The sequence below is a fragment of the Rhinolophus ferrumequinum genome, chromosome 17 (assembly GCF_004115265.2).
Source record: "Rhinolophus ferrumequinum isolate MPI-CBG mRhiFer1 chromosome 17, mRhiFer1_v1.p, whole genome shotgun sequence".
Classification (NCBI taxonomy): domain Eukaryota; kingdom Metazoa; phylum Chordata; class Mammalia; order Chiroptera; family Rhinolophidae; genus Rhinolophus; species Rhinolophus ferrumequinum.
Window position 1 is genome coordinate 22,014,733 of NC_046300.1, and position 26,443 is coordinate 22,041,175.

Here is a 26,443-nt window from a genome sequence, read left to right on the forward strand (position 1 = left end):
ATGCCCCACAAACCATGTGAGGTGCAGTGTGCCCCCTCAGCACCTCTTTCTTTGCTTCTGAAATAGTGCAAACACATCTCAGAACGTGGATCTGAGATAACAGGCTGACATGTCAATCTTGACTAAATAACTAAGCAGACATTTTAAGCAGTGTCAGTTCAAATGCATGTGAGTCTTCTGTCCATTTGCTTACCACCTGTTCTTAGCAGGAATTTATGCTGTGAGCCATGGCCCTGGTTTGGCAACAAAATTCCCCCTTCATGATTGGAAAAGCCGAGTTGAGAAGCACTAAACACACGCGTGCGCGCGCACACACACACACACATAGAGAGAGTGAGAGAGAGAGAGAGAGAGAGAGGGAGGGAGGGAAAGAGGGAGGGAGGGAGAGAGAGAGGGAAACGGGTCTTTAATATGACAGTTAGAAAGATTATCACAAGCTGCTCTCGGACCAATTCCATCCCCCATTCCTGCTCAGTTACAACAGGTGTATCAGAGGCTATTTCCCCTCACTGACGCTGGAAAACAGTGAGGCATCACAGCTCCAACACAATTATGTGCATCTGGGGCTTGGGTTTGCTGGCTAGGGGACTGGGGAACAATCTCCCTCATATCTATTTTCCAATATTAAAACTAGGAGCGGAGTTGGTCCCTTGGTAGGGTGTGGGGGTCACAGGATGTGTCAGAGGCAGATACCTAGTTTTGCTACCTGTTGGCTCTTGGAAGAGACTGAGGTCAGCTTGTGGACACAGCTTGTCACGGATGACCTTGAAAGGGCCACAAGTATTGATTTGGGGGTTAGAAATAAATTTTAGTGAGTAGGCAAATTTGCAAATATAGAATTCACAAATAATAAGGATCAACTGTATTTCATAGGCTATATTCTTAGAATTGGACTCATAGAATAATAGAGTATACACACTTTAAGTACAGATAGATACTGTCAAATTTCTACCTTCACGAAAAGATATATTAATTTGTTTTTCCGTCAAGGTTATGTGAGAGTGCTCACATTCCCACCTTCTTGTCAACCCTACGCCAGACCTTTGGTAGTATTGTTGACATGGATTAGGGAGCCTTAGATTTTTATTTTGATGAAAAAAATCACATTGGTACGAACAAAAATTACAGTTGACAAACTGGGAGTGAGGTGTGGGCTGAGAAACAAGGGGGATGGGTACCCAGAGTTCCTGAGATGCTTCCTAGCATCTTGGTTTCCTTCCAGAGTCCCCCAGGTGTCCTGGGTATTTCCTGGAACCCCCAGGGTCCCACAGAGTTTAGTTTGACAACCAGCACTCTAGGCCAGAAGGTTGAGATGTACAGGGATAATTCAGACAGTGACCTCAGCCTCAGTGTGTACCTCGTCCTCCTTTAGCAGGCTGTAGGAGGTGTGACTTTGGCACAGCTGTTGCAGTGGATGAGCCAACAGCTTGGCCATGCAGCTGTGCAGCTTGAGGACTGGCCCGGCCAGCATCACCTTATACTTGTAGTTGATACCCTTGGTATCCAGGCTGCACATAAAGGCCAAACATGTCCTTCCAGCTCATCTCCTCCTCCTTCTGGGCACTATAAACAGACACTGGAACATTTTCTCATGGGTGCTGTCAGGGAGAACAAGTGGGCAGGGCAGACCCTGTAGGGGGGCAGATTCTTCTGTGTGTTTTCATTGACTGGCAGCTCGGTTGTCTGCTGCATGAGGATCAAGAGACCTTCTAGATTGAAGGTGGAGCAGGAGGCCCTCTCCTGGTCTGAGGAAGCTGCCGAACTTCTAGGGGTCTGAGGTCAGGTGTGACAGCCAGGCCCTGTGGTCACTTAACCATCACCAGTGCGAATTCGTGGCTCTTGTCCATTTTGGGTTTTATCCACAGTAATGTTTTGATCATCTCCTGGGAGACGGTGAGGGCATTGGTTTGGCAGCTGTTGAGCAAATTCAGCTTTAGCACCAACATTTTCCCCAACAGGTTCAGGTAGGTGATCACCTTCTGGACAATTGACCTTTAGCGTCTGCACCGGAACTCAGGGACTGACAGGGACACCTACCAGGGCTCGGGCCTGGCGCCTGGAGGGTCCCGTCATCAGTAGTGGCTGCCTCATCCTCAGCCTTGTTGCAGCTGCCCACATTGGCCTGGGTTCCCAGCCTAGGTCTCAGCTTCCTCAGGATTGCATTACATGTGGGGACATGGCTTGGCAGATTCTGACTCCATCTCCTCCCAGCTGGAGGTGGTGCAGCACTGCCACAACACCTAAATCTTTAACTTCTGTATGGGCCGTGCCTAGCATGGTGCTTGGCATGTTGTCGATGCTGAATCAATGATGGTTGGTTGAATGAATGAATGAATACTTCACTTCTGGGTCTTTACTTCTGTCCCATTTGGTTGTAGACTTTCCAGATTTCTCTGAATTTAATCTTAAAAGTAGTCCTTGGACAGATTCTCTGGGTATTTTACCCTGACTTTCAATGAATCCAAACAACAGTGGGAAAGCAAAGGTTCTGAAAAGCAATGATGACTCAGGGGCCCAGGTTTTGCTCCATAAATGCCAAGAGCTACTAGCAGAAAGTGCAATTACCTTGAGAAAGCTGATAAGAAATTGATTTTTCAATTCAGTAAATTATGAAACATTTTTCAAACCAAAGACAATACTAATTAAAGCCAAAGGAGATTAAGCATGCACTTAAGTCTTTCACTAACTTTAATGAATTACTTGGGTTGCTGGAACATTACTCAGCCCTGGAAGAATAAAGGACAGATATGTGCACCCCAGTCTGCTGAGCATGATAATGAGGTCTCCACCTCATTTGCAGGAAAAGTGTTCTTCTGTGGGCATCCAGAAGAACTGACTGAGATAATGAATCTCTGCCCAATTTTACTTCCAGTTTTATTAATAGATTATTTTACAGACTAATGCAATTATAAATTAGCTATTCAACCGAACACAGTGGAACTCATGAACAAATCTGGTTAAATGCTTTCCTTGATTGCACGGCGTGTATAACATCTTTAAAGCAGGAATTCAATCCTTAATTCACACCATCAATTAATGTTTGCACACATTGTATTAATCAGTTCCCTTTGCCAGGAGAAAGTTGTTTATTGGTATGGATGTATTAGCATTTGCTGGCATCTCTAATTACTAATCTGAAATTCCTGGGGAAAGAGGGAGTTATTTTTTAATTTATGCTTTTAAATATCAAATAACTCTCTTATGTTCATGATATAGTAAAGGTAAAAAGCATATTCAAATGATATGAATTGTACAGTGCCATTTTTGTTCACCATCTAGAAGAGTCTAGGAGAAAATATCCTAAAATTTTCACCATGATTATTTCCAGGTAATAGACTTCCTGGTGACTTCTTTTCTTTTTTTTTGTTTTCCTGTATTTACAGAAATTTTTCTCCAGAGAACATTAATTTGAATAATAATACAGAGAGCCATACATATATACAGAGAGCCAGACATATATATACATACACTAAAATATGCTGGAAAATATATAAAGTGTTTTATGGTTTCTAGGAGTCCTGATATTCAATAAACCCTTATGCAAATGGACTATAAAAAAATCTACCACATCCCAGAATGGAATCCTGACTGTGACAAATACATTAAATTGTATTACAAATGTATAACCTCACAGAAGGGGGTTAGGGAAAAGGAGCTTACCTACCTAACTTCTAAAAATGGTACTTTGGGTACTGGGAGACTAAAGACAAAAAGAACTCTACATAAAGACTTTAACTAGTAAATTTGTTTCTTAAAGGACTGTGGGTTGAACAAATAAGTGAATAAATATCAGAGAAAGAAGTTACAAATATGCAAGAAGGAAAGGCTGGAATGCCCCGTATGGTGTTGGATTCGAGTAGGAGATACCAGAATGAAGCTATGTTTATTTTAATATATGTACTTTAATATATGCATATATTTTATTTATTTTAATATAGTTTAATATATACATGCAGATAGCTAGATACAGAAATGTGCATACATGAGTTAGTATACGTACATGTATTTCCTTGCTCTGTCAGTTGACAGGGTCTACAAGAAATGCTACCCGTCAGCAATGAACACCACTAGTGTCCAGATCTTGGTTTCAAAAGGCCGTTCTCCAATAAAAAGAACCAGGGCTGCTTGTAGAAAAACCTGGAAAAGGAAAATGGAACGCGGAGCACTCTGTAGTTCCAGAAATTAAGAAGTTCTTAAAAAAAAAAAGGTTTTGAGATGTCAAAGGACATACGGGCCAACCTTAACTAGCTCCCAATGGCCAAAGCTGGAACAATTTGAGCACAAAAATAATAATGGTAATATTGGATTATAACCCAAGGAATACACAAAATACCCCTGAATACATATTCATATAAGTAAATGGTTGAATAAATACATAAATGGGGGAGAAGAGATAGATCTTCTATGCAGCAGAATTCTGGTTAGTAAATGGAGAGACTCTCCACTCCAGAAAGTGGAACTTCATTTCTCTTCCCTTGAGAGTGGGCTGGATGTAGTGGTGATTTGCTTCCCATGAATAGAGTATGGAAAGGGGCAATAGTCACAAGGCCGTGAGAAAACGTACCACCCACTACCTTACCTGTATGATCAAGGTGAAGTTTACCAGTGATGGGTCATGTTGATCCCATACTCTTCCTACCCTTCCTAATATGAGATGAGAAGGGCACTTCACCTCTCTGGTTTTCTGACCCCAAACTCAGTTTCCCAGTCTCATCATGATGAGAAAACTTGTCAGACAAACCCAAAGTGAGGGGCTTTCTATAACACACCTGACCAGACCTCTTTGAAACTATTCATATTATGAAAATCAAGGACAGGTTGAGAAACTCTCATGAATAAGAGGAGATGAGAGAGACAGGACAGCTACACGCAACAGGGTATCCTGAACTGGATTCTGGAACAGAAAAAGCCACTTAGTGTAAAAACTGGTAAAACTGGAATGGAGTCTAGCTAAGATGACAGGGTTGTACCAATGTTAATATATTTTTAAAATAAATGTATCATGGTTATATAAGATGTTAACATGAGAAGAAGCTGAGTGAAAGATACCCTGGGACTTTGTTTTTGCAAATTTTCTCTAAATCCAAAATTACTCTAAAAATTTAAAAAATTCAAATCTATCCTATTATTTTATAGAATTCACATTCTAATTATTTCTACTATCCAAAGAAATGGCTTGTTAATAATCTCTCGTGGTTCACTATTTAGCAACAGTAAGTGAAGAATCAGACTGCCTGGGTTTGAATTGCTCTTATTATGTGTGATCTCAAACAAGTCATTTAACTTCTCAGTACTTCAGTTTCTTCATCTATAAAATGTGAATAATAATGTGTCATAGGGATGATGTGAGGATTAACTAAAACGATACATGAAAACATTGTTGCATTTGATAATGTTAAATCATAGCAGCAGTCTTCTAAAATGCCCCAGAAATAACTTGAAAAAAATTAGTTTTACCAAGAAAAAATTATTTCAGTTATGAATCAGAAAATGGGCCAAAGAGTCAGAGATGGATAAAAAGAGGTGAAATGAACCTGACTGATTGTTGTGTCCCAGTGGCACCAGCAGGAGAACTAATTTAAATAAAGCACTATGAACAAATATTCATTTCACTCTTTTTCTGCTTCATAATTTAAGCTAACTTTTTGTCTTGAATGTTAACAAAGTTTCCTACGTTGCTCCATTTGTTCTATTTTTTTGTTGTTGTTCTATATTCTTTCTGGGTCAGAAAGGCCCAAATATCAGAAAGTCACCTGTGAGATACTTTGCTCAGCTGGATGTGAGAAATATTTAAGACTTATTATGGATAAGCCATTATATTTTTCTAATATTCCTAGTATTGCAAAACTCTGGAGTGTTCCTGCAAGTCTAACTGCAATTACCCTTGGACACTTTACCTTTGGGCCCCAAAAGTCACAATTATTACTAAGCAGAGGTTTCATTTTTTAAAAACCACATTTGCTGGTATCTGATTGAAAGAAACACTTCTGGAAAAATCCCGACTTTTGTATTTCATTGGCAACAAAAGCGGAGAGGTTTAGAGAATTCCTTCATATAGGACAGTGGTTCTCCCGTTTTAGCCTGCATCAGGACCACCTGGAGGGCTTCTGAAAGCACACATTACCAGGCTCACCCAGAGTTTAAAATACAGTAGATTTGGGGTGAGATCTGAGAATTGCATTTCAAGTGAACTCCCAGGTGATGCTGATGGGACCGGTCTGACCATATTTTGGGTACCACTGGCTTCAAAGAACTAATGTGGTTTAGGACTTTACCTAATATGGGAATTGTGGTAAAACCAAGGGATGAAAAAGGAATGAATTCAGCCATGTGGTGAGCCCCAGGGTGCAATCACGTGTCATGTTTTCTCCAGTGCTCTGAACACTGACATAGCTCTTTATTTTACCTGCAGGCTTCCCCTGCAAAAGGTATGTTTGACTGCTTATCTGCTGGAATAGAATCGACTTCCTCAAATGTTTTCTTTGTGTACAGGAATGCCAAGGGGTGTGTCTCTGTTTCAGCGGTTCTCAAATTTTATCATACGTAAGAATCACTTGGTGAGCGTATTTTAAAAGCACATTTCTGGGCCCCACCCAAGAGACTTTGATTTATTAGATAATAATAGCAACTATTTATGACACATTTACTATGTGCCAGGCACTATTATAAGCACTTTACTTGTATGAACTCATTTAATCCTCACAACAACAGTATGAGGTAGCTACTATTGTTATTCTCATTTTACAGATGAGGAAGCTGAAGCTCTGAACGGTTAATAACTAGTTAGCTAGTTGTCCTTAATAACAAGTTATTAACTAGTTAGTGGTGGAGCCTGGATGGGCACCCAGGAAGTTCGCTCCAAAGCCTCTACCCACTGCAACTCTGTTGCCTCTTGTCTGGGATGAGGTTCCTTCAGCTGAGTTCTTCAAAAGGACACTCTAAAATGTAACGGAGATGTAAGCAGTTTATTGGGGTGGTGGTCCCAGAAGCATAAACAAGGGAGCAAGAAAGTGAGGCAGGGCAAGTATACATTAAGGAGCAGGTTGTTGCCATGGGCAACCAGGGGACTCTCTAAGGAAGCAAAAAGAACATGCCTTACAATTGCCCTACTAAAGACGAGAAAAACTGGGGTATTTACTCACACTCCTTTCCCTTATTGGTTGAGAGTTGTCTTGCTGGGCATGAAGTCCCTGGCTCTAACAAACTCATTTGAAGCCAGAGAAGGCCCTCAGGCAGAGATTAAAGCAGGGAACTAACCATCCATCAGAGCTTCAGGCAAGCTCTGAGTTGGGTCCTGGGGATTGAGGTAGAGCCTCAATAGGAGCCTACAACTTAATACACCATTGCAGGTGGGCCAGGAAATACGCTTTGAGAAACATGGTTTTAATTTGAGGATGACCTTGGGCTGCCCCAGTGTGGAGGCTCAAGCCACGACAACAGGGTTCTAAGTGATATGAAGCTAGATGATTTTCCCTTTCTCTTTTCATCCCCAGTGCCCAAAACTGTACCCTAAGAAGTGAGCCAAACCAGACGAGCAATTCATTGAGATTCCACAGTTGAGTTCTGCCTTATGTCTTAGAAGGACACATTACACAGCCATCCAGGGACCACTGGATCTAACCAGTCACAAGCAAGTCCAAGTTCTCTGGATGGATAAGGAGAGGAAAATTTTCTGTGTCCATAGTTCCTTTACTAAGGAAACCTGTTTAAAAATCTGTCACTGTCTTTCTCACCCCACACTAATAAAATTAGACAGAACCCAGAACCCAAATCATGGGAAGGAGGAAGCAAGGACAAAGTTTAGGAGGCATCTAAAAGTAATATATCTAATTCTTGTCTCCCTCAGCACTTACTGAGTCCCGGTGAAACAACACAACGCTAAGAGGATAGTAGCAAAGACCTAGAATCAGAAATGTCAGAGCTGAAAGGGAGACTGTTATGTATTGGTTTGATATGATTTCAAGTCCACTCGTTTATGACAAAAATGAAGTTGTTTCTAAGAGTCAATGGTTTTTTTTTTTTTTTTTTTTGGGTACAGTGAACTTTATTGATGGTGCATGACAAGGCTGGGCTTCCTCAGCCCCTTCCCTTTAGGGGCTTTGGGAGGGAGACGAGGTTAGGAGATTCTCAGTGTGTTGGGGGATCAGTTTGGGAAAAGGACTCCCCAGTAGTCGAGGGCCTCTCTTCCTCTTGCTGGGGCTGGTGGTCCAGGGGGTTCTTACTCCTTGGAGGCCATGTAGGCCATGAGGTCCACCACCCTGTTGCTGTAGCCAAATTCATTGTCGTACCAGGAAATGAGCTTGACAAAGTGGTCGTTGAGGGCAATGCCAGCCCCAGCATCAAAGGTGGAAGAGTGGGTATCACTGTTAAAGTCGCAGGAAACAACCTGGTCCTCAGTGTAGCCCAGGATGCCCTTGAGGGGACCGTCCAATGCCTGCTTCACCACTTTCTTGATGTCATCGTATTTGGCAGCTTTCTCCAGGCGGCAGGTCAGATCCACAACCGACACATTGGGGGTAGGGACGCGGAAGGCCATGCCAGTGAGCTTTCCATTGAGCTCAGGAATGACCTTGCCCACAGCCTTAGCAGCGCCAGTAGAAGCAGGGATGATGTTCTGAGCAGCCCCTCGGCCATCACGCCACAGCTTCCCAGAGGGACCATCCACGGTCTTCTGGGTGGCAGTGATGGCATGGACTGTGGTCATGAGTCCCTCCACGATGCCGAAGTTGTCATGGATGACCTTGGCCAGGGGGGCCAAGCAGTTGGTGGTACAGGACGCGTTGCTGACAATCTTGAGGGACTTGTCATACTTCTCATGGTTCACACCCATCACAAACATGGGGGCATCCGCAGAAGGGGCAGAGATGATGACCCTCTTGGCTCCACCCTTCAAGTGGGCCCCTGCCTTCTCCAAGGTAGTGAAGACCCCAGTGGACTCCACAACATACTCAGCACCAGCATCACCCCATTTGATGTTGGCGGGATCTCGCTCCTGGAAGATGGTAATGGACTTTCCATTGATGACAAGCTTCCCATTCTCAGCCTTGACTGTGCCTTTGAACTTGCCATGGGTGGAATCATACTGGAACATGTAGACCATGTAGTTGAGGTCAATGAAGGGGTCATTGATGGCGACAATATCTACTTTGCCAGAGTTAAAAGCAGCCCTGGTGACCAGGCGTCCAATACGGCCAAATCCGTTCACTCCGACCTTCACCATCGTGTCTCAGGGTCGTGCTGGTACTGCGCAGGAAGACGCGGCTGTCTGTCGAACGGGAGGAGCAGAGAGCAAGAGTCAATGGTTTTGATATAACAGTGAGATAAGTCTGTCAGGATGTCATCCTTTTATCTGTTGTCCTTGATAAACACTCAGTAGCTCAGCTACTGGTACTGGTGTCTTATCAAATAAAAGATGTGGAGAAGCAACTATGGCAAGGGAGCACTTAGACTATAAATACTGAGAGTTTGTGAGTATCATTCAAGAGTGTTTGGTCTGGGCAAGGTGACCCTTTGCTGATCTAACACCTCTCTGAAGACCTCTGGGCTATTACTGCCATAGTAAAGGAACCCTCTTATGGATAGTGCTAAAAGTGCAGCAGATGCCCCAAGAAGGCCCTCCAATAGCAGCACCGTCATTCCCTAGCAACGTGCTCTAGCAACAAGGGACTTTTTTTGTGTGTGTGTGCTGGCACCTGGAAGTCAGTTGGCAATTGGTTAAGCAGTCTCTCCCAAGAGTCAACCTCACAGAAAAGGTACACCTTAACTAAACTTGGACTTTATTTTCTTTCCTCTCCCCTTGCCTGAAACAATAGTGTCATTAATCTGTCATTGCTTTGGAGTATGTTATTTCTTTATTGGCTTATTAAGAGGCATTATTATCCTGTATATATTGGATAGTGAAATTCCCACAGCGAACCTACGTTAAATAAATTACTGGCAAAGACAAACTCAGTCTCTGAGCATAGTTTTCCACCCCAAATAAAGCAGGGACCTAGGAAAGCTTTCAATTCAGGGACTGCAAACTCAGAGGCCATCATGGGCAAAGCAGGCATCATGGCTGCTTGTATATATATACATGTATGTGAAACAATTGTGAAAACACTATAGAGAATGGTGAGGTCTGTGGTAAACTGGAGAATGTACACTCTAATTTTCAATAATACTGGGCTGGCCAAAAGCCGAACAAAACAAAATACTTCAGGGTTCATATCTGTCTGCAGACAACGAGGATGCGAATATTCCGTCTAATCTAATCTGTTCCCCTTTAGTTGAGAGGAGACAGTTTCCTGGGGTCACTTGGGGACTTACAATTAACAGCTACATGCTGATATAGCTACACTTGTTATGAGTGGTCAGGGCTTAAATATTCGACTATCACCTTTGAACTCACGCAACCTGCAGAACAAAGAACTGAACACATATTCTCTTCTGTCCTCTGCCCTTAAAAACTTACATTTTGTGTTCATAATGCGGAAAAATAAATGCGTATGAGTATTTTAAAAACAATAAGTAATACACAGATAAATGTGTTTATCTGTGTAAAATAAGATAATGTTCCAGGTGAGGGGGTACTTAGCTTGTATTAAAAATTCATTGGGAGGGCAAGTCCATCAGCAGGATACCATTAGTGATGTAAACATTCGTTAATCTTCCTTTTGTTGAAAATTATCATCTCATTAGAAGACCTGTCCATGTATTCGCGTCAAGAACACATCACAACATATTGGAAAACTCTCTTGACCTTATTTTTAAAAGATGTGTTTATAAATACGAAGTCTTGCTGTATCACTGTAAAGGAACTTCAATAAAAACCCCAAGGTTTGGCAGCAGTCAACAGTTAAAGAAACCAATAGGTTGTCCCGCCAGGATGTCAGCTTGAGGAAATAAGGATATTTTCTGTTTTGTCCACCTCCATATTCCCAGGAACCTATAATCATGTCTGTCCCAGACACTGAGCGTGTTGCCGTGGCTCCCACTTGCTAATTGGTGGTAGATATCGGCTGCCTGGAAGATTTAAATTCTGAATTATTTGAAAACCAACTTCTGTTATATCTACAAGTGCCGAGTAATGAGAGACGTAGATGAGGGAATGACAAAGTACAAGGGATCATCTGAAAAGATTTTAGTAAATAGCGGAGTTTGGTGACAGAGTTTGAAGGGATAGGGCTTCGGGTGAGGGTCGAGATGAGTGGGAATCCGAGGAGGTGAGCCTTCTGAACCTGGGCCCAGTGATTCAGAGTGGAGAGGAAAGAGAGCTGGGGAGCAAAATAGAGTTTTCTTCATTGAACAGGCAGCACAAGGCAGAGGGGATGGAAAAATAAGACTGGAGATCCAGGGAGAGGAGTCACTGGCAGGGTCTTGAAAGCCATTTTTTCAGGAGTTTCTGGTGTCTAAGTTTCGCTAGTCCATAGTGTTGTGTATACAAGGAATGCAAAGCATTGGATAGATAATACATAATTAAGATTAAAGATACCATATCAGGGCGATATTGCAGTATGCCCAGGAAACAGGAGTTGGAACAGCAGGGAAAAAGACAATGGGACTTAGGGCCAGCCTTACAGACCAAGAGGCCACTGCCCTAGGCATGAAGTGATAGGTGAGTGCTGGATAGTGCTTCTAATCTCACTGCAAAGATGGCCTGGGAAAATCTGTACCCAGGAGCCCAGGATCCTGAATGACTGTACCTTGTCATTCTTTTTCTCAGTAAACAAACTCATAGAAGTTAGATTAGGCATTACCTTTTTTTCCTTCTAACTATATCATTAAAATGTTCTGTGAAACTCTGTATCAGTGTAATTAGTCAAAGGAAAGCAGGATCTTAGGAAGGCTGAAGAAACTTTTGATCTCAGAGCTACTGGGAGATTTGCTGAGCAAAGTCAGAGAAGGTTAATGTCTAACCCGGGCTTAATTTATGATCTGAGTGTACAAACCTCTTTCAAGACCATATAGCTGACTAATGAATTTATTAGGGAGATTAATGCTTAATATCTGCCGTTTCAAGCTGTGCTGGTATGCACTAACTTGATTGTTAAACCTTAGAACATGCTGAAACCTCCCAAGGTTCACCAGAATGGCGGCACATTTCCCAAGCCCAGGGCTCCCACTTTGAAGTGGTGGGTTGAGAGGAGTCAGCCCTGGCTCCTGTGTAGACTTCTGTGCCTCAAAGCTCATCTTCAGGGTTAGGATAACCCAAGAGGCTGACACATTGCCCCTACCCCACCACCCTTGCTCAGGGCTTGTCTTGAGTAGGTGCAAGCAATGTACCTGCTGCAGGTAATTACCCCCACCCTCTGGCACCCAAGTCACCACCTCCCTTATGGAAGGTAAACATTTTTTTCCTATTGCCACTCACCTTCAGCCCCTCCCCACCCCAACCTCATACACATGAGCAAGTGAACCACGCTATACAGCCAGGTAGAAATAAAGCTCATTAAGGGAGATATTAATAAGGCAGGGCTAATCACCTGATTCGTCCATGCCAAGCTCCAGATTCTTATCTGCAATTGCCTCATTGGGTCCTCCTTGTCCAGATATCTCTTTTCCTTTAACCCAGAGTCACATGAAAACAGCCAGGAATTTTGTAAAGAAAGACTGAATCTAGGCAGTGGGGTGATAACCATATGCATTTAGTCTTTACATTTTCCCTAGACCATGTAATTCACATGGCCCAGTTGATCGGCTCAAGTGGAGTCCAACCTACCCTTATTATCACAAGGCATAGCATCTCTCTCAAGAACCAACGCCTCACTCCTTGAATTGACTGTGGTCATGGGGGACTTACTCAGACCAAATGGAGAGTTGAAAAGTGCCACATTGGTCTAGTATCACTGTTGCCTCGACTGAGGGCATGGCTGTTGCATCTGATCCGACATAGGCTGGGGATCACTTATCCACCATGACAGTGAGCCCCTTACTGGTCAAACGATGCCTGGGCCAGCAGTGCCCCAGTTTGGGACTGATCCAAGGATATAAGCCTTATCATTAACCCTCAGGTGCTTCACACGGTCCCTATGGTTTGCTACTGCCCTGGGGAATTTAACCTCAGTTGTCTGTTGTGCCAGTAGAACCCTCCCCCACACCTTCTCCAACCGTGGTGACCACGGTTTACCAGCCCCGACATTCCCTTCCCTCACACTGAGCTCCTCTTTGAGGATTTTTCCGGATAGCAGCTGTCAGTGGACCTATCTAAATCTAAGAGACATTCTCAAAGTGTGGACTCTCAAAAGAGTAGGAGTTGGGCTTTTCAGTCCCTCCTGTCCCAGCAGGCTCCTTTATCCCTACAAAGTGTGTCTAACTCTCCCTCAGGGACTAGCTCTGTAAGGGGCGGGCTCCAGAGCAATGGACACCTCCCCGTCCCCTTTGCCCCTAAGGTCTGAAGACTCTTCCCTGAATTTAAAAAATGCTGGCTATTCTCACTGCCCTGCCCCCACACCTTCCCAAAAGAACAAAAAAGGATATCTCGTTCCTCTCCTACAGACACCCCATTGTGAGCAATCTACAGTAATTTCTGATTCCTTCTGCTAAACAACTGTTGCTGGAGGTTAATGAGTAGACAACAGGTTTTGGCTGAGGGAATCACCTCTGTTCTGCTATGGTCTAGATTGTTCTTCTTTAAGGTTCTACAAATTGTCTTCTCTCTGTCTGCTGTGCAATAGCCCAGCTACAAGGTCTGCTTATGCACTTAATGTTCAAGTTGTATTCTGACCTTTGTCTCATGCTTTCTTCACAAGTGGGGACCTACAGATGTGCTCTAAAAATCTGAGCTGCTGTTATACATACTGTCCTAGGTAGATTTGTCTTCTATCTGTTTACAAGATGCTGCAATGCAGCTCTGCTTGCTACCCTGGGCAGGGGTCAGTGTTATGAACTGAACGTTTGTGTCCTCCCCAAATTCATATGTTGAAACCTCATTCCCCAATATAATTGTATTAGAAGGTGGGGCCTTTGGGAGGTAATTAGGGTTAGATGAGGTCATGAGGGTGGATCCCTCATGAATGAATTCGTGTCCTTACACGAGTCTTGAGGAGCTTGTTGCTTCTCTCTGCTCTCCACCAGGGGTAGATAACAGTGAGAAATTGGCAGTCTGCAACCTGGAAGAGAGCTCTCACCAGGACCCTACCATGCTGGCACTCTGACCTCAGACTTCCAGCCTCCAGAACTGTGAGAAATAAATTTCTGTTATTTAAGAACCACCTAGTCTGCAGCCCAAACTGACTATGACAATTAGCAATCTCTTTTAGTGTGCTGTGTTACGGGGCTGTGGGAGGGTGGGAGAGGTCTTTACTCTGCTGCTTTTGACGTGAAGAATTATTTCCTGATTGAGGTCTGAGCTAAGAGCAGGTTTTCTCCCAGAAAGGCAGAAACCAAGGAATACCATTACATTTCCTATATAATACAACTGAACTGGGATTAAAGACCAAATATTAGAACAAAAGATGCTCTTAGTACTCTTATCACTTAGGAAATCACGAGGGTTTTAGGAGCTCTGTGCCAGGAAGTCGGGCAGACGACAATATACATTTTTTCTATCATCTCACAGGCACTCATCCTCAACGTCAGAGAAGTGGTTGGTGATGGTGGTGTAGTCATTGTCAGTTCCAGCTGATCTTTGTCATACAGGGAACGTGAAATTTCTCTATTTTTTTAAAAAAGATTTTTATTTAAACATATAGCTAACATACAACATTATATCAGTTTCAGGGGTACACCGTAGTTGTTCAACATTTATATGCCTAAAGAAGTGATTATTGTACGTCCAGCAACCATCTGACTGCACCATGCTATCGCAATATTATTGACTATATTCCCTATGCTGTACATTACATCCTCATGACTTATTTGTTTTATACCTGGAAATTTGAACCTCTTATTCCCCTTCACCTTTCCCCCCTTTTTAAATTTTTCAATTACTGTTAACATTCAATATTATTTTGTATTAATTTCAGGTGTACAGCATAGTGGTTAGACATTTGTATAATTTAAGAAGCGACCCCTCTGACTAGTCTAGTACCCACCTGGCATTATATTACCATATTATTGACTATATTCCCTATGCTGTTCTTTACATCTCCATGACTATTTTGTAACTACTAATTTGTACTTCTTAATCCCTTCACCTTTTGCACCCTTTCCCCCAAACCTCCTCCCATTTATCACCCAATAAATCTAGTAGCCATCTGACACCATACATAGTTATTACAATATTGTTGACTATATTCCTTGTGTTATACACTACACCCCCATGATTACTTTGTGACAACCAATTTGTACTTCTTAATCCCTTCCTGTTTTTCACCCACCCCCTCAAATCCTCCCATCTGGCAACCATCAAATTATTCTCTATGTCTATGAGTTTTTTCTGCTTTGTTTGTTAATTTTGTTCTTAGGTTCTACATATAAGTGAAATCATATTGCATCTGTCTTTTTCTGTCTGATATACTCCACTCAGCACAATTCCTTCCAGGACCATCCATGATGCTGCAGATGGCAAGAACCTTCCTTGGCCAAGCAATATGCCATTGTATATATGTACCACCTCCTCTTTATCCATTAATCCATCGATGGACACCCACATCTTGACCATTGTAAACAATGCTGCAATGAACATATGGATGCACATGTCCCCTTGAAGTAGTGTTTTGGGTTTCTTTGGATAAATACCCAGAAGTGGGATTACTGGGTTCTTCTTTGTCTCTTGTTATAACCTTTTGTTTGGTGTAAGCATTGCTACCATAGCTTTTTGTTTTGCTTTGTTTTCCATTTCCATATTCATGAAATAACTTTTCCCATTCCTTTATTTTCAGTCTCTGTCTTCCAATCTGAAGTGAGTCTCTTGTAGGCAGCGTATGTAAGGGTCTTGTTTACTTATCCATTCAGCTACCCTATATTTTGATTGGAGTATTTAATCCATTTATATTGAAAGTAATTATTGATAAATATGTAGCTATTGCCATTTTATTATTCATATTTTTTATCTTTTTTTTCCATCTTAAAGAAGTCCTTCTAACATTCCTTGTAACTCTGGTTTGGTGGTGGTGAATTTGTCTGGGAAGCTCTTTATCTGTCCTTCAATTTTAAATGATAGCCTTGCTGTGTACAGTAGTCGAGGTTGTAGATCCTTACTTTTCATCACCTCAAATGTTTGCTGCTAATCCCTTCTGGGCTGCAAAGTTTCTGTTGAGAAATCAACTGACAGTCTTATGGGAGCTCCCTTATAAGTTACTCGTTGACTTTCTCTTGCTGGTTTTAGGAGTCTTTCATTATCTTTAACCTTTGCCATTTTAATTATGATATGTCTTGGTGTGAGCTGGTTTGAATTCATCTTGTTTGGGATTTTCTGTTTTTCCTGGGCTTGCATATCTATTTTCTTTGCCAGGTTAGGAAAGTTTTTGGTTATTGTTTCTCAATCCCTTGCTTTCTCTCTTTTCCTTCTGATTGCCCCTATGATGCAAATGGTGTTATGCTTGATATTGTTCCACAGGTCTCTTAATATTCTTCTTTTTTAAAAAAAATTATTTTTTCCTTTTGCTGTTCTGATTGGGTGGTTTCTGCTATTTTGTCTTCCAAATTGTTGATTTGATCCTCTGCTTCATCTACTCTGCTGGTGATTCCTTCTAGTGCATTCTTCATTTCAGTTATATTCTTCACTTCCAACCAGTTCTTTTTAATGATTTTTTTGTCTTTTTTTATGCTTGTTATCTCTTTGTTGAAGTTCTCACTAAGTTCCTTGAGCATCTTTATAACCAATATTTTGAACTCTGCCTCTGGTAAGTTGCTTGCTTCCATTTCATTTAGTTCTTTTTCTGGAGTTCTTTCCTGTTCTTTTATTTGGGATGTATTTCTTTGTTTCCTCATTTTGGCTGCCTCTCTGTGTTTGTTTCTATGTATTAGGTAGATCTGCTATGTATCCCAGTCTTGCCGAGTTGTCTTATGTAGTAGGTGCCCTGTGGGGCCAATTGGCAAAGTCTCCCTGCACTGGGTGCTCCGGGATTGTCCCTTGTGTGTGTTGTGTGTGCCCTCCTGTTATAGTTGAGACTTGATTACTACTGGCACATCACTGTGTGGGACTGACCCTTATGCTGACTGGCTGTGGGGTTTGGCCACATCCACAGCTTATGGGCTGCTGTGAGGAGGCCTTACCACATGGAATGGGATTCACCCCAGCAGGTTCTGGTGCCTGTTGAGGCTGCCTTCTGGGTGTGCCACTTGTGTGGCTAATTGGTTGGTGCTCTCCTGTATTCTGAAGCCAGCCTCCAAGTATGGGGCTTTTTGGGAGGGGCTCCGGTGCAGGCCCAGGTTACCCCTATGACCGGCAGGGGACTACCTGGTAGGAGCTACAAATGATCCTACAAATGATCCAGTTGGTCTCTGCCTGTGCTGGAAATGGAGGCGTGTGGGAGAGGCCACACTGTAGACCAAGGATTGCTGCCACCAGCACCTGGTCTGGGGTAGCTCTGTAAAAAGCAAGGATATATCCAGGTAGTGCTGCCAGTTGCCAGCTCCCATAAGGTTCAGCCACCAATAAAGCCTCCTGTAGTACCCAAGTTGGGTTTGGCAGGGTCTTAGTGAGTTATCTGGGTGGAGTAAGCAGAGCTCACCAGATCAATTCAGATTCAGTTTTGGCCTTGGACCTGGGGGAGAGCTCAACACAGGACAGATGGCACCTGCCTTCCGCTGCATGGGAGGAGGATTCCATACAGGGAAAATGGCGACTATCTTCTAGCCCTTGCCTGAAGCCACATGCCTCACCTTGCCCCCCGAGTCACTCTTCCTGCGCCAGAGCCCAGGGTGAGTTCCTGGGAGCGAATCTGTGCAGGCCCTTTAAAAGGATGTCTGGGTTTCTCACAGTCTTCCGTCCCACCTGGCCTGTCAAAATCCCCACTGTTTTCACAGCCAGGTGTTGTAGGGGTTCCTCTTCCTGGCACCAGTACTGCAGGGAGTCTTTGCTTCTTTCAGGGGAACCTCTGTGGCTGAGATAACCCTCCCAATTTTCATCCACCACATGAAGGTTTGGGCTCAGCCCATTTTGTGTCTCTGCCCCTCGATGTGGCTTCTTCTTTATATTTTTAGTTATAAAACTTCTGTTCATATAGACTTCAGATGGTTCTTCAGGTTGATTGTTCTATAATTTAGTTGTAATTTTGATGTGTTTACAGGATGAGGCAAGCACAGCATTTATCTACTCTGCCATCTTAGATCGTTCATCAGAATTTTCCTATTTTTTAAATTTTGGCTCAAATTTTGTAAAAACACTGTAAGTCCAAACTAAACATATCTGCAGGCTTGTGGGCTACCAGTTTGGAACCTGTAATGGGAAATGATAATATTGGGGATGTACAGAGGTACCCCAGTGTTGTAAAATAAACAGTAGGCCACTGAATTCACTTTGCTATTCTTACATGAAAGACTAGCCAGAACTCTCAGTATTTTGAGACCTGAAATTTATCTAAGTTACCTCTTTTTCTTGAGGAAAAAAATCACACATATTATGAATAGTAATGCATGCAGCTTTCATCAACTTCTAGCTTTAGCAGACAGGAAAGAACTGTATTCTCTCCTTTTATCCAGGAGAAAAAGATTCGGAGAGCATTGTTTTCCTTGGTTCAAATTAGAAATTCTAATTTGGAAGTAGCTAGGTGAGGAGGAGAAGTTGAGAGTGGTGGGTTATGTGTTCACTGGTACTCCCCCGCTGCCCCCATCACTGCATTTGGGAGAGAAAGGACAAGAGGTACATTTCTTATATGGTAAAAGAAAATTATGGGATGGAAAAAGAAAGAAATATTCAATTATACAGCTGTTTGCAAATATCCATGAGTCTGATATCATGTAGTCAAAATCTGGATGAATCACTGAACCTGTCAGCCTTTGGATACATGCCTGGCATATGAGTATCGTGAGGGTGCTGTTTCCACTTAATAGATGCAGTGCCTTTTTCTTCCTTTCTTGGTTCTTTCATCCAACAAAGGATTCCAGAGACACTCAATGTAGTATTCCTGAACTATAAATAAGGGACCCATGGAAGCTGTTCTATCCCTTTCATAGCCCCAGGGTGTCAGATCATTCTTACTGGTCTCCTAAACTAAGTAACATCCGATGGGGCTCATATTTAGAGTATGTGTGTGTAACCCTCATGCTATCTAATCATAGCTGAATAGGTTACATAGCTGGCCCACTGTTTGCAATGGACCTAATAATTAGCAATGTCCAAGGTTACATAAAACATGCATAGAAAGGAAATCTATTAAATAATGAAGAGGGAAATGGATATGAGTAGGTATAACCTGAGTTTGACTTATTGGGCAAAAAAAGAATTTGATTATTCTCACATGCATGAAAATAATGCTAATGAGTACATCAAACATAGCAAACAAAACAAAACGTGATCTGACAGTGGGTCTATTGCTTTAATTGAGATATGATTTTTAATTAGACTATTAATTATCTGTAGGTTAATGAGTGTTAGAAAATTACTAGTTTTCTTTAATCTCCCAAATCTGTATTCTCAGAGTCATATTTGAATCATCTCTGTCTCTAAAAATATCAAGAGGGCCGGCCCGGTGGCTCAGGCGGTTGGAGCTCCGTGCTCCTAACTCCAAAGGCTGCCTGTTAGATTCCCACATGGGCCAGTGGGCTCTCAACAACAAGGTTGCTGGTTCAACTCCTTGAGTCCCGCAAGGGATGGTGGGCTCCGCCCCGTGCAACTAAGATTGAACACGGCACCTTGAGCTGACCTGTCTCCCAGATGGCTCAGTTGGTAGGAACACGGGCTCTCAACCACAAGGTTGCCAGTTCGATTCCTCGACTCCTGCCAGGGATGGTGGGCTGCGCCCCCTGCAACTAGCAATGGCAACTGTACCTGGATGTGAGCTGCGCCCTCCACAACTAAGACTGAAAGGACAACAACTTGAAGCTGAACGGCACCCTCCACAACTAAGATTGAAAAGACAACAACTTGACTTGGGAAAAAGTCCTGGAAGTACATACTGTTCCCCAATAAAGTCCTGTTCCCCTTCCCCAATAAAAAATCTTTTTAAAAAAAATATCAAGATAACAAGGCCTGCTAATTTTCACCTTCATATGCTTTTGAAATCTACCATTCTCTCCTCAGTCTCTCAGCTAACATCCTAGCCCAGTGCTTCTGAAATTTCAATTATAGTGTCAAAACTCCTGGGGAGTTTGTTAAAATATATGTATTCTGGTTCAGATCTTGTTGGTCCAGGGATCACACTTTGAGTAGCAATGTCCTAGCCTGTTCTGTCCTCACATCTCCACATTCTACTCTCAATTCTAACCTCATCATTGGCTCTTCCAACCCTTCCTGGATCCCACTGGCAGATAAATGTTTCCTAAGTACTGTCCTGGTTCTTTCAGTAAGGAATCAATCAACTTCCTTTAGAGAGAGAGACTCAGGGCCCCCCAACAGTTGAGGATGGGAGCGCTGACTTGTTGACTCTTCTGGTAAAGGTCTGCTGAACAAGTAAACCTGGTAGTCTTCTCTGAAACTCCCCCTTCTCTGGGCTGTCTTTTTCTAGCTGTGATTTTTGCTGCCAGTATCACACCAGTCCCAAAGGATTCTCTGCTGCTGCTTTAAAACCCTCACCTGGGAATGGTCAAAGCTGTTTCTGTTGGTTATACTTAGCACAAAAAGGAAGTAGTCATAGAAATTCTCAAGGACATTATGGTAGTCAGATTCAAGTATCAGATCTTAAGGCAATGCACTCCAGCCTGAAAGCCTGGTGTAATTTTTCAGAAGATGATCTGACTTTCTTTTCCAACTCCAACTTCCATTATGAACACCATCTTATTTCTAGTGTCCTGAAAGATGTTTCCCCAACAAGTAGACCCAGATAGAAGTCTTTCAGACACACTGTATTGTCCCGCTTTCCAGCTGGAGGGTATTTCATGGCCATGGCCAAATGGCAGACACAACAAATGATCTCATCCTTCCTGAGCCAGGTTTGCCCACATGAAAGCATTTTCTGATCCTGGTGAGACCTACTTCTCCATATACAGAAAATGGTTTTGTTCATATGTATAAAATGGCCATAACACTTCCTTAACCATAAAATGTCTGTAACATATACACAAACTAGCAAACATTAATCAGAGCCAACTTATCCATTAGGCATAGCAGGCACAGTGCCTAAGGCCCATGATACTTTGAGAGTCCCATGGAAATGTTTTAATTTTAAAATAAGAAGAAACAAATAACTATAATATAAATATAATAAATGCATACTGGATTATATTCACCTTTATATTAATATGGTCATAATATAATTTTTAATGTTTTTTTATGAGGGAAGGGATCCATGAAGGCAAAAGTGCCGAGGGCCCATGAAAGTCATAATGTAGCCCTGACTGTAATCTGAGAATGGGCCTTGGAATTCATCCAAAGCCCTCTGGCTGACTATCAAGGTCTTCCCCAACGTGGCCTCACTCTACATGTAAAGCCTATTCCTAATTTTCTTCTGCTTTCATCCTCTATATCAAGCTGGTTCTTTTCTAACTATTATTTGGGGGAGAGTCCCAGGTCAAGCTTTCTTTTATTCATGTGTCTTTATTCACCTCTTTTCCACATCTGGAAAAGCTCTCCATTCTACCAATACAGACCCTACCCGTCTTCATCCTACCTTTCTTCATGAGGCCTTCCTTGACTGTACCCGCCCACATTGATCTGTATTCTATAATAACTGACAGCACCTTTAGTTTACCGTAGATGACAGAAGACAGACAACCCCCAGATCGTAAGCAATCATTCATTTTCCTAATGAGAAACTGCCCCTGCCACAAGAAAACAAGTGTTGGCTCATTTAAATTGATAAACATTTGGTGATGTAGATGAAATGTCTATTTAACATGTTTAATTTGTTAAATACACAAAAGTTTTAAAAATTCCTTTTTATATAAAATCATATCCTGATTTAGAAATACTGCCTTTTGGTCTTAGCTCACATTTCATGAGCCAGTTTTATTTAAACTCATTGCAGCTGAGTTCTTAGTCATCACTAGGGCTACATTTTGAGTCACCAAACGGCAGTGTCTAGATGTTTTCATCTTCACTTCCAGCTACATTCTTTACTTCCAAATAAGTCTGTCTTGAAATTTTTTATGGGGCTAATGCTAGAGAATTTATTCCAAGCTACGTGTAGCTATTTACATAATAGCAGGACTGTTTGCTCACATTTGTGATTTCCTCAATGTAATCACTGAATTGCTTTTAAGAAATGCTCTTGTTTTAAACTAATTTCTTTATAGTAATGGACATTTGCAACTGAGAGGCCATAGCCTTCAGAATAATTAGTATATCTTTGTTACATGTCTGTATTCCTTTTAAAACAGTTTCCTTACCTGGTATCTAGAAACCTCAAGCTAGTATTAACTGAAGTGGTTTCAGGTTAATTAACATGTTGCTCCCTCCCCACTAATACTTTGTTGTTCAAAATGAAATCATTGAGACAGAGCCCCATAATGAGAGAGACCTATAAGGACTGGAATTTAAGGTCACCCACTCATTTTCTGAAACATAATTTAGGGAATAAATTTTTGCTTTGTATTTGATTCCTATATAACTATTTATACATGTCCCAACATTTAATGGTATGATTTGCCAAGTGTTTCAGATGTTGTCTTCCACCCAAATAATTATTTTTATTTTCCACTTTTTAATGATGGAAATTCTTAAACATGTACAACAAATAGAGACACTAGCTTAATGAATCAAATGTACTTATCATCCAGCATAACAATAATCAATATATAGCCAATCTTTTTACCACCCAGTCTCCCCACCCTGATTATTTTGAGGCAAATTTCAAGTATCATATCACTTCATCTATTAATATCACAAAAATACCCAAAACACCATAACACCATTTTCAAACCTAAAAATGTAACAATTCCTTAACATAATTAAATATTCAATGATCACCTTTTTGTTTTACATTGTACATTTTTTTCTTTTATTCTGGATCAAAATAATGTCCATAGAATTGTGATTGTTTGATCTGTCTTACCTCTTTTGACTTACAGATTTCTCTAATATCTTTCTTTCTTTTCTCCTTGCAATTTTTTTGAAGTAGCTTGAGTTGATTTGAAGTTTCCTATAGTGTGGATTCCATGGTGTCATTTAACACATTTCTCTGTGCCTGTATTTCCAGTAAATGTGTTGTCAGACCAGAGGCTTGATCAGTTTTAGCCTTAATTATTATTTTTGGGGGGGCAAAACTACACCATAGGTGGTACTGTGTGTTTCTCTGAGGAGGTATGTAATGTCTGCCATCTCCCTTTTTGTGATGTTATCAACTCTTAGTGATCATTGCCTTGATCCAGTAACTCATGGTAATATTCTAACTCTATCACTCATTCTTTATTTATTAGCTGTGATTTTTTTTTTATAAAGAAAAATTTCCCGTGTCAACTATTGGGTTATTTTTTCCATAGTAAAGGCAGAATAAAAATTTGATTCTTTATTTGCCAGTTTAAAAAATAATGAAGTAGTTCTCTAGCATTCTTAAAGGGATTCATTAAGTTGATTTGATATATTTTTTTAATTATCATAATGAACTTGTGTATTTAAACATATCTCTGAATTTAAATTCATTATTGATGCTTAATTTGCTCCATCTTTGAACCGTGGGAGCTTCAATGTGGTGTTTGACATTTCTTGTTTGGTTAATAGTAAACTTTATTTTTATTGAGGTTACATTGGTTTAAAACATCATGCAAGTGTCAGGTATACAACATTATACAATTCGACATCTGTATACACCAAAGGTCAAGTTTCCATTTGTCACCATACAATTGACCCCCTTTACCCATTTCTCCCTTCCTCACCTCCTTCCTCTCTGGTAACCACCAATCTGTTGTCTGCTTCTATGAGTTAGTTTGTTCATTTGTTTTGTTTTGTTTCTTATATTCCACATATGAATGAAATCATATGGTATTTGTCTTTCTCCTTCTGACTTATTTCACTAGGCACAATACCCTCAAGGTCCATTCATGTTGTCACAAATGACAAGACTTCATCTTTTTTATGGCTGAGTAGTATTCCATTCTCTCTCTCTCTCTCTCTCTCTCTCTCTCTCTCTCTCTCTCTCTCTCTCTCTCTTTTTCCTGGCCAATAGAGTTTCTGCTGAGAAATCTGATAGCCTAATGGGTATTCTTTTATAGGTTACTGTCTTTTCCCCCTGGCTGCCTTTACAATTCTTTATCACTGACTTTTCACAGTTTTAATATAATTTGTCTTAGAGAAAATCTTCTTGTGTTGAGATAATTAGGTATTTTAATAGCTTCATTGACTTGTATATCTAGTTTCTTCTTCAGGTTTGGAAAGTTTTCAGCTATTATTTCTCCAGATAAGCTCTCTGCTCCTTTCTCCCTCTGTTCTCCTTCAGGGATGGTCATTATCCTTATGTTACTTTTTCTAATAGAGTTTCTTCATTTTTAAAAAAAATCTTAGTTCTTTGTCCACCTGAATTACTTCTAGATTTCTATCTTTGAGATCACTAATTCTCTCTTCCATGTGATCTGCTCTATTTCCAATTCATTCTAGTATATTGTTCATCTCATTTATTGAGTTCTTCAGCTCCAAAATTTTTGTCTGTGTTTTTAAAGCTATTTCTGAGTTCATTGAACTGGCTTTCTGAGTTTTCTTGTAGTTTGTTTAGTTTCATCATGACAGCTATTTTGAATTTTCTGTCAGATCACAATCTTCCATGACTTTAAATTTGGGTTTTTTAAAAATTGCCATTTTCTTTTTGTGATATTGTGTTACCATGATTTTTCATGGTGCTTCATGAGTTTTTCCTCTGCTGGCACATTTGGAGTAGTGAACACTTTTCTTATTTGGGTAAAGCTTTGTTTACTTTGATTCTAACCGTTCAAGTTGGTAATTAGAAGTCTTTCTTTTGTTTACAGTAGGTGGTGCTATAGCACAAGATTTTGGTTTTGCTTGCCTGTGTTTCCTGGGGCTATATTTGAGAACCAGCATTTTCCACACTCAGATACCTATGCCAGGGTTGCCACCCCAGGGGGGTGCCCTCATTGTTGTCTGTATCCCAGAGGTCTGTTGATGTCTTGCTGCTATCGCTGTTGCTGCAGTCATGGTCATTGCCTCTGAGGTCACTGGGATGTGCAGCACCAATGCTGCATCTAGGGTCGCGGGCACAGCCCTGTGGAGAGAATCCGGGTGGAAAGCTGGTGTCAGCGGTGCCTTCACTGCATTTTAGGCCAGGGTGCCGGGATGCAGACACTGCCTCCACTCTTCCCTGAGTTCTGACTCCTCTATGTGCTCCAATCCATCCGTCTTCACATATACAGATGAGTGGATCTCTTTGCATCCTGGTGCATGGAGCAGAGAAACCTTTGTTGAATTATAGATGTTCCACTCCTTGTAGATTGAAACGGAGAGACAAAAGGAGATTCTCCCTCTGCTGTGAAGCTGATGTCACTTAGTAAACTGTCAAGGATAGAAGTACCACTGCAGAAATCATGAGGGTTCTTTCCGGATGTGGGGAGTGGCCGGGCATGCATTCAAAGCATCTATCATTTGACACCACCCTAGTTGTCTTTAGAGCTACCTTGCTTTTTGGCATGACAAATTGTGGTGGAGTCCTTTTATATAGAGAAATATATAGTGTTTCTGATTGGAATTGGCCATTTCTCCAAGGCCTCCCAGTCTGGATACTAGTGCTACCCATTGGTAGTGGGTTGGTCACTGTTTCTAGGCCTTTTCAGTGGGCAGACCTAGGAAATATGACTTTCATTTAAATCAACTTTATTGAAGTATAATTTATATACAATATTCACAAATTTCAAGAATATAGGTCAAGACCTTTGACAAAGTTTATACTATGCACACAGCACTCCAATCAAGATATAAAAAATTTCCTGTGCTGTTTGGTAAATTCCCTCTTTCCCTTAGACAATCACTGATCTGACTTATATCACTATACATTGTTTGTGACTCACATAAGTTCATATAAATTCAGTCATCCTCTATGTATTCTTTTGATTCTGATCTCTTTTGTTCAACATATTTTTGAGAGTCATCCATGATGCTGTGCATATAAATAATTCATTCATTTCTATTGCTGGGTTGAGACCCAATGTGCAAGTATGCTATAATTTGCTTATTTCTTTACCCATTGATGGATATGTTTGATTTCTTTCCAGTGTGGGGCTATTATGAATAAAACTATGAATATCTGCATGCAAATATATTAGTGAGCATATATTTTTATTGATCTTGGATAAATACATAGAAATAGAACTGCTGGATCATTTGGTATGTGTATAAAGTTTAGCTTTATAAAAAACTGTCAAAATGTTTTCCAAAGTAGTTGTGCTATTTAACATTCCCAATAAAAAAATTGTGAATGTTACTTCCCATCACTGTCAACATTTCGTATGACCGGAATTTTCATTTAGCCATTATATTCAG

At 41.2% G+C, this 26,443-nt stretch overlaps 1 protein-coding gene and 1 pseudogene across 1 annotated transcript; both read right to left on the bottom strand.

The window, feature by feature from the left end:
* Positions 1 to 1,086: 1,086 nt before the first annotated feature.
* On the bottom strand, positions 1,087 to 2,162 carry LOC117036682 (BRISC and BRCA1-A complex member 1-like; annotated as a pseudogene).
* A 5,990-nt stretch (positions 2,163 to 8,152) lies between these two features.
* LOC117037294 (glyceraldehyde-3-phosphate dehydrogenase-like) lies at positions 8,153 to 9,285 on the bottom strand. The gene has a single exon (XM_033133221.1). The coding sequence runs from the start codon at positions 9,218 to 9,220 to the stop codon at positions 8,219 to 8,221; it is 1,002 nt and encodes a 333-aa protein (XP_032989112.1). The 5' UTR covers positions 9,221 to 9,285; the 3' UTR covers positions 8,153 to 8,218.
* Between the last annotated feature and the right edge of the window lie 17,158 nt (positions 9,286 to 26,443).

Coding starts and splice junctions, on each gene's coding strand:
- LOC117037294 (XM_033133221.1), bottom strand. CDS start 9,220: ATGGTGAAGGTCGGAGTGAACGGATTTGGCCGTATTGGACGCCTGGTC.